This window comes from Helianthus annuus, chromosome 7 (genome assembly GCF_002127325.2).
Source record: "Helianthus annuus cultivar XRQ/B chromosome 7, HanXRQr2.0-SUNRISE, whole genome shotgun sequence".
Classification (NCBI taxonomy): domain Eukaryota; kingdom Viridiplantae; phylum Streptophyta; class Magnoliopsida; order Asterales; family Asteraceae; genus Helianthus; species Helianthus annuus.
The window spans coordinates 148,006,423-148,015,634 of NC_035439.2; the positions used below are offsets into that span (position 1 = coordinate 148,006,423).

Sequence of the window (9,212 nt, forward strand, 5' to 3'; positions counted from 1 at the left end):
TTGACTTTAGGAAGGCAACAAGTTTAAAGAGGACCTCAAGTAATTGAAGGGTCAATAAGCTGATGTGTGTTTTACATGACCTTAGTTGTGAAAGTTTAAGTGATTTTATAAATTAGATGTTATTTATATTTTTATTAACATATAGATGTTATTTATATTTATATTTATATATAGGTGTATAAATATAGATTTAGATAACCCTTTAGAATTACCCGTCTAAAATTTATCTAATGGAGATAAATTTTGGATTGTCCCGTTTTGGGACTGCTTTTTGAATATTCTATCTCATTTAGGATATGTATACATTTTAACAAAACGTCATTTAAGAAAAGATCGGTTGGTATTTCCTCTACTCCTACTGGTTTGCGGTTTTATGCATACTTGGGGAGTTAAGGGAAATGCTGCCGATTTTTTCTTAAATGTCATCTCGTTAAAATGTATACTTATGAGATGGAATATTCAAAAAGTGGGTTAGGATTCACCGCCTTAGAGCATTGATTTACATCATACGCATACGCTCACATCATTATTTATTTATTTATTTTAATTTTCAGATGGAGGATCGTGAAGATTGTATGTACCATAGAAGTCGTACGGATGCAATATATATTATGGGTGTTCAAAGTTTTCTTAAGGCCACCGAAGCTCATCGGGTGAACATAGGAGATCGATTGATATTTTGTCCATGTGCATCGTGTACAAATTTTCAAAAAAAATGACATTAAAGAAATAAACTTTCATTTATTCAGATATGGTTTTATGCCTGGATATACTTGTTGGTCAAAGCATGGGGAATCGCTTGCTAACCGTAGTACATCGTCTTTCAATATAGACAATGAGGCATGTTGTTGAACAACAAATGGTAATTAATCATTTAATCTTAGGTTATGTGAGTGACATTTTAATAGCTGAAATGGATTGTTTGATATTTTAGGTTATGAGGCCTGTTGTTCAAAAGTCCCAAATGGAACAACCAAAGCCGAAAAAAGCTATGGCAACACAAAACAAGTCCAAAGGCAAACGAAAACAGGTTCAAGCTAAATTGACATATCAAGAAAAACAAGCCGAAAAAGTGAAGTTACATTTGCAATTGATCGAACTAAGACTCGAATGGCATAAGAAGATGGTTGGTCGACTAGGTGGATACATCGGGAACGACTGGGCTACTACACTTCCATATTCAGCTCCTGAGAATATGTTTCCTAGCAAAAGTGGTACCTATATTGAGGTTGAATCAATGTTAGAATTATTTGTCAAAGACTGGGTTGATCTCACCATTGTGTTTTGGTTTACATTGTAAGTTGTTATCACTATAATATTGTATAGATATAACTTAATTTATTAAGTTTTATCATATATTTTATTCTTGTTTTAAGGTACTTTTATAAGGAGTCAGAGGCTAAAAAACGCAACCGATGCGCCTTTTTAAATGTGAACGCAATCACAGGTGATATGTGCAAAAGAAATCCTAGAGAGGTTGAAGATCACATTTTCAGTTTAGCGACTCATCATGTCGATAAAGATTTCATTCTTGCACCGCATTTGGCCGAGTAAGTTTTTTTTAGTTAACTTGCTTTTATTTTATTACTATGATTCACCTAACTATTCTATAACGCTAATTTTGTAGCGACCATTGGTCTTTGTTCATCATTGCCCAACACATGGGACATGTTTATATTTTGGATTCAACAAAGATAAAAGGCGAAAAGAATGCTTCTAACTATCGTCTTTCAAGCCTAATTCCTACCGCCTTAGGATCCGAGTTCAACTACACAATGGTTGATGTATGTGTGTTTGCTATTTCTAAATTGTTTGATTTTCGTTACTTTTAAATAATAATTTGTTAATTTATTACAGTGTAAGCAACAAAAGGGTGGATGGGAATGCGGCTACATGGTTCTCCAACATATGTTTGACTTTGTCAATTTGTATCAAAACCAATTTCCCGATGAAGTAAAATATACTTGTTTATCAATTTATTACTTAACTGTTTATTTTTTTTTCAAACTTAGAAGGTTTAGATGTATATAACATGTAAATATATACATAGCTTTATTGCCGATGTTGTTATTGATTTTTCTCTTTGCCTTTAGATTTATTCTATAATATTTGTAATAACTGTTTCTATCTACTTTTATTTTAGATGTGCCACGACACGAGAGTGGCTACGGATAATGAAATAGATGTTTTGTTGACGTTGATGCCGAAGTTTTTTAGCGAGTTAGGTATTCCGTTAGTTTAGCTTATGTGTAGTTTGTTATGTATTCACAAATGATTGTAATTTTACGGGTTTATTTCCGAATTGGATGTGGGGTTTATTTTAGATTTGAATGTGCATTGTTTTGGTTTGATTTGAAAATGTTACATTGGTTGATGTATTTTTTTTCCAGCAAATGTATTTTTGGTGTATTTTTTTTTCAGCAAATGTATTTTTGGAAAATATGTATTCAGTAAATGAATTTTTTTTCCAGCATTTTATAAGACGGTGTTGGTACTAATGGTATTAAAAGACGGGGTTCACTAAATTTATAAGACGGTGTTAAAAGTATTTGATTTAATAAATGTTTTGATATTAAAAGACGGGGTTCACAAAGTTTAAGCCGGTGTTCAAACTGAACACCGTCTAATAAGACTTGAGTTTTAAGCCGGTGTTCAAATAGAACACCGTCTAATAATACTTGATTTTAAACCAGTGCAGTTTAAGACGGTGTTTTAAAACCCATTTCACCCCGTCTAAAGCTCTATTTTGTAGTAGTGATAGTCAGTCCCTGTGGTTTGCACAAAGTAACATACTTAGGTACTAATAATTTAAAATCACATTCTAGGGTATTAACTTTTCATTTTGTAACCTTTGGAGGTATTAACGTTATTTGTAGGTTTAAAATCACATTCTATAAGTACCTAAGTATGTTATTTTGTGCAAACCACAGGAACTTACTATGTTAATACCCTAGAAGTTAATACCTTTCAAACGATACAAAATGAAAAGTTAATACCCTAGAAGGTGATTTTAAACTATTAGTACCTAATTATGTTATTTTGTGCAAACTATAAGGACTAACTATGTAATTAACTCTTTAATATAAAAAGTTTGATGTTTTACAAACTCTGAAATTATTTCATAACTACGATCCTAATGATTTATTTCCGCTGCAAATTTAATAAACACCAATACCACCAGTATGGCTTGCGGCGCCCGCTCCCAGGGTGGGGTTGGGGCTACGACACGAGTGGAGTCAAATTATGGTTACTTTTTCTCTCTTTTTTTCGAAGCTCTAATTAATCTCTTTCGATTACATGTGCATATTTTCCTTCATATTCGTTACGTATTCTATGTATGAGTTGGGTCACATATAATACGTTATGATTGTTCGATATGAATTTGATTTACTTTACGATTGATCCAATCACAATGCTTATACCGGTTACATTGAGTTCAACTGGATACGTCGAAATGTGTGTTTTCATATGATTAATGCATCATATAATGTTTGAACTAATTCATTCAATGTTTACGATGTACCCGCGTCACAACACGGACGGGTCTTAACCTAGTTTAATAAAAACCTTACTACCAACAACCGTAAATATGTTTTAAATTTTATTTTCTCTTGGTTCGATGTTGGTCCACTCCGTGTGACCACAGATGGATGGGGTTCAATTTGTTCAAAACCATAGTATTTTAACTAAATAAAATAAGAAACCCAATAAATAATAGGCCCTTAAATATAAAAATACAAATAAAAAAAAAGGATATTTTGAGAGATTTTATAATTTCTAACACCATAAATACTAGTTAATAAATAATATTCAAGATTTGAAGATATCTTTAAAACCCTATTGTCGTCCCTTCTTTTGAAGATCTCACAACCAGACGTATCTCTATAACAAGTATTTAATACTTAATACTTAATTAATACTCATATATATCCCCCAAATACAGTGGTTGATCAGATCAAATCAAATCCTGCAGGTGGGCTTAATCCAAGATATTAGCATATATCATCTTATTATATTAATTATGTTCTCTTTCCAGCAAAGTGATCATCATCATGAGTTGGTATTTCATCAGATTCCTGCTTCAATCTGCTTCCAACAACAAGCAAGAACTCAACAAGATCTTGTAGTAGAGCTTCATGATCATGTTACCATGGACGACAGTACTAATGATCCGGTCAACAAAGCCAGGAAACTGCACGGAGACCAGTCACCTTCATCTAAACCTAATTCAGCTACTACTGAAGACGAACACACGCAGCGAAAACTGGCTCATCGAGAGATCGAACGACAACGTAGGCAAGATATGTCTAAGCTTTATGCTTCACTTAGAGATCTACTTCCCCTTGAACTCATCAAGGTAAGTTATTTTCAACTTCTTTAATTAGTTTTAATAACACAATCATAGAAATGGTAGATATATATATATATATATATATATATATATAATAAGTTGTGTCAGTCTAGACTCCAAGAGTTGTTCTTTAGGGTTTTCTATGTGGACGTTAATGACAATCTAATCTCACTTTCAACGGCCGTCATTTGAGGTTGCTTCGAACAGTTGTTTAAAGGTTAGGGCTTGTGTCATGGCCTTCTTACTTTCTAACGGCTGTTTGAGAGTTTTTGGAACTCCTGATTGAAGGTTAGGGCTTGTGTCATAGCCCCTACCTTTAAACAGCCGTTTGAGTTTTCTTTGAACAACTGGTTTTTAGGGGGTCGGGGCGCCCATCACTCACAACATCCGATCAATTTCCGCCATGTCATCGAGCATTATTCCATCACTAGTGATGGTTTTTAGTGGAAATGCCCATCACTCACCACACACTATGAAAATCATTCAAAAAAAAAAAAACAAAACAAAACTTAATTGCATCATCAACTTCTTCACGCGTGAAACTCTCAACGCGTTATATGTTCCACGCGTTGTGGAGATGACCGGCGGTGGTGTGCGTGATGGTTCCACGCGTGGTGGAGATGCCATCACGTGGCGCCCCGTCCCCCCTTAGGGGTGGTCATAGTATTATAGTAGGGCTAATTATTTATGATCAAAGTTAACTGGATTTTGCATGTAGGGAAAGCGATCTACCTCGGATCATATGCATCAGGCGGTGAACTACATCAAACGCATGGAAGAAAATATTAAGGTTCTAAGTGCCAAAAGAGACAAGCTCAAGAAACTAGTGGAGACAAGTACTGATTCTCGTACTGGGACAAACACTAATGAAAAAAGTTTAAGGAATGTGTTTCCTAATACAGTCTCAGTCAGTTCCTGTAATGGGGGAATTCGGATTGTGATCAATAGTTGTTCAATAGAAGATGGTTTCCCTCTTTCAAGAGTTCTAAAGGCTATTTCAGAAGATCTTAATGTCATAACCTGCACTTTTACTAAAGAAAACCATAGGTTGATTCACTCTATCCAAACTGAGGTAACTTTCTTTCCATTCATTAAATTACTTCTATTTTGTATTGTTAGATGATATAAACATCAACTTTATTAAATTTTAACAGGCGAATGATGCGATGTCAACTGATAACTCCGTGTTACAACAAAGATTAGTCTCGATAGCAAATAACTACTGAATTCAAGAAAAGTGTAGAACTAATCAAGGTAAATTTAATAGCTTGTGTGAGCTCATTGTGGAGTTGTTTGCGACCACCTATTTGAATTTATGTTCAAAGTTCAAACAAAGATCTTTATGTGTTTTAATTCTCTATGTAATATGTAACTGGAAGTAATTAAGACTTGTGACATGCATTGCATGTTACAGTTAATATGCTGTTATTATGATCTATTAGTATTGTAAGCTTGTTTTCTAGGTGGAGTAAATAAGTAGTACACAATGGTTGTCGGTTTTGCTTAACATGCTTATAATTTTTCTTACGGTTATATAAGTGTGTCTGTGGGTTAGGGTGAGTATTATAACATGTGGGTCAGGATGGGTTTTCTAGGTAATCTAAACCCTAAAAGTCTAAAACTGGACATTCTTCTTTTTCTCATCGCCCACGCCCAAATCACCACCATCCTACAACCTCCATTCCACCGCTTCTGCTCTGACCATTCCCGCCAGCCATGAAAAATGAATATTATGTAAGGTTGGGGTTTATTTTCATTGGCTGGATGTGTGTACGGAAACTGAGGATTTCTAATTGCTCACTGAATTTGTTTTTGGAAAGGAAAATACAAATTCTCATTCATTATTTGAGATAGGAATGGCTAAGACATTGGTCATACTCATGTCGTATTCACACTTTTTTGCTATGATGTCGTTTTGTCGATGTTTTGGAAAGCAAGAGAAGAACTCGTAAATGGTCCGGTACCGGTACGTACTGGTACCAAATGAAGTTCATCGTGACGTACAAATCCTCAAAAAGCACTGAACCTTTTTTTTATTTTTTGATTTGTTTAATTTTTTTATTATTATTATTTTTTTGGATTTTTTTTTAAATTTTTTGATTTTTTTAACTTTTATAATTTTATAATTTTTTTTAGTTTTTTTGATTTTTTTTATTTATTTATAGTTTAGTCTATGCCAAACTTGCCCAACCCACCGATTTACCACCCCTAACTGTGATTTAATCAAGAAAGGGTAAATTACTGTGCATTCCTTGGTTCTTTAAAGTAGGAGTGTGCCTATTGGCACACTAAAGTGCCTATTGGCACACCAAACCCTAGCAAAAGTTAGGGTTTATCTACGCTGCGTATTGGTCAATACGCAGCCTATAAGGTAAACCCTAGACGCTGCGTATTGACCAATACGCAGCGTAGATAAACCATAGATCTCAGTGCCTGATTACCAATCATTGCACAGAAAACAAGGTCCCTATACGCAGCGTAGATAAACCATAGATCTCAGTGCCTGATTACCACTTTGTTGCACGTACGGAGATTCATACCCGTATCCGTAATCTGGACACACTTGATGCACCGGGTAATTTGGTTCATCAACAGGTGGAGTGGGAGTCTTGTTCAAGTCTGGCAACTGTGTTTCTTGATCAACAGGGACTCCAGACACAACCTCCTCCTCCTCATTGGCAGCATTTGATCCCCATGTGTCGTTAGAATAGCGATTACCGAAATAATTATCCTTCCAAAATGATGACATTTTAACAAGGTTGAACCAAAAACAAACAATTTACTTAAGAAGAAGATGAAAAGGAAAGCAAAGTATATGAAAAGGAAAGCAAAGTATATGTCGGATGATGGGTAACAGACATGAATGGAGGGATAAATAGTGTAGGTCCCTTTTTCGCGGAGGAGTACGAACCTAAACCTTGTTATACAAACCTACTAGCGAGTGCGGAATCCAAGCTAGCAAGCAAACCGAGTTAGTAGCAAGTAGAGAAACAAACACACAAAGATTCACCGATTAACACTAGTCGTATTAATGCAAATGAAGGTTCGGTTACAAGCTCAATGTTTACAGAAGTGTTCTATAAACTCTCTAAGTGTGTGTGTGAGTTCTGGGCAGAATGCTCTCTAAGCTTCTATCTCTTGATGTGTAAAATGGCAGAACTCACTCTCACACAACACATGCATGGGTATATATACCCAGCTCAGCAGGTCTGCTCGAAGGATCCGAAAGATGGGCCGAAGGATCATCTTTCGGATACAATGCTTTCGAAGGATAAGCAGGGACCTCGAAGGATAGTCTTTCGAGGTCTATCGTTCGAAGCATATCTTTCGATGAGATCGAAGGATCCAAATTATCCTTCGATCTCTACATCATCCTTCGATCAGAACATCTCTCAACATACAATCTGTTGTCCAAGTCAAACCGGAGGATGGTTGACTTGGTCAACTTACAACACAAATCAGGACATCGTTACATAAGACCGAATACAGACAAAGTACAGACACAAGTGCACCAACAAACTCCCCCTTGGCTGTAGCTTTGTCTTTGATCTCTAAGCTTTGTCTTGTTCTTCTAAAAGTGTAGACTCGTCTTGAACTTCGACGGTCTTTGGTCTTCAGGTTTTCAAAACTCTGATGTCCTATCATGTCTTCAATGTCGGAGGATCTTCAAAGTCTTCACGTCTTGAAAGTAGAAAGTGTATCAACAAACTACCCGTATCATGTAGGAAGTGTGTTGACAAACTCCCCCTTAACATAAGCTCCCCCTTGAGTTATGCTCGTGAAAAGACTTTATCTTTATGAAGTGAGATCCTTGTGGTGTTGATGATGGCCAGCGGCAACTCGATCATCTTCATCTTTTGAGCGCCTTCTCGTCGTGTCCTCATTCCAAGGCTTGTCATCGACCATGTTCTCCTAGCCTTTAGAATCTGCACATGCAAGAAATCTAAACGCGTAATGAGAACAACTGCTTGGAATAGTATAAACAAATGACACACGAGTGACCATGTCAAAATCAAACACCGTCCGACAGTTTGAAAGTTTAATAAATTTATCAATTTTAAATTCTAACTTTCAAAATCTGCAAATTTTGACCGTTTATGAAGATTTAGTCAGTTCGGTTTTCAGTCAGGTTTCAGGTAACGAAGACTTGAGCTCCAACATCGTACGATCGAAAATAAAGCAGAAATAAAATCTTTTTGGCTTTTATAAAGTTTATATTAAAACAAGCCTAAAATCTTTTTGGTATTTTTGAAATTAAAAGACAACAAGTTAAAATCCTTTGAGTGTTATCAAACGACATCACCGCTAATGTCGTGCTGATATGCACCAAACGACGAAACTGTTTAAAAGAAATAATAAAAGTTAAGCAGTAAATAAATATATACAGACATTCTTTTTGCGAGTTTCGAGGGTAAGAGAATCATATCAGTGTACGGTCATGCCAAAACACTCTTGTTGTTTAGTTAGTTAACATTAAGATAAGCATCCTATAACAATTATCGGTATTGTTGTCCACTTAAGCTCAACTTATCAGATGTAATCATGGCGAGGGGATACGTTAAGGTATGATTTATACTTACCGACCGGTGTTCATCCACATCACGACACATTCCCGTATCAAGGTATGCACGAGAGTTCATCTTACCGGTGAGTATACCGATTATCATCTGTTTGACCGTATAAATTGTGAGATACTCACTTATTTTGATTTGAAAACAAGCCCTATGTGACATAATCACTTATTGATGAGGAACTTGATTTTCGTATGCATGAGGGCACAGGTGCAAGTCCGTGAACAGGTCAGTACTTCCGTACAGCAGAGAGACGAACTTGACACCCGGATAAATGTGATATTTTTATC

The 9,212-nt window shown here is 35.6% G+C and overlaps 1 protein-coding gene and 1 long non-coding RNA gene across 2 annotated transcripts; both read left to right on the forward strand.

The window, feature by feature from the left end:
• The first annotated feature begins 1,626 nt into the window (after positions 1–1,626).
• On the forward strand, positions 1,627–1,947 carry LOC110867508. Its single transcript, XR_004863069.1, has 2 exons — positions 1,627–1,784; positions 1,858–1,947. It is a non-coding gene; the product is annotated as an uncharacterized LOC110867508 (long non-coding RNA).
• Positions 1,948–3,848: 1,901 nt separating this feature from the next.
• LOC110869254 (transcription factor bHLH118-like) lies at positions 3,849–5,782 on the forward strand. The gene is made up of 3 exons (XM_022118545.2): positions 3,849–4,357; positions 5,070–5,423; positions 5,506–5,782. Exons 1-3 carry the CDS (start codon positions 4,022–4,024, stop codon positions 5,575–5,577), a joined length of 762 nt encoding a protein of 253 aa, XP_021974237.1. The 5' UTR covers positions 3,849–4,021; the 3' UTR covers positions 5,578–5,782.
• The last annotated feature ends 3,430 nt before the right edge of the window (positions 5,783–9,212 follow it).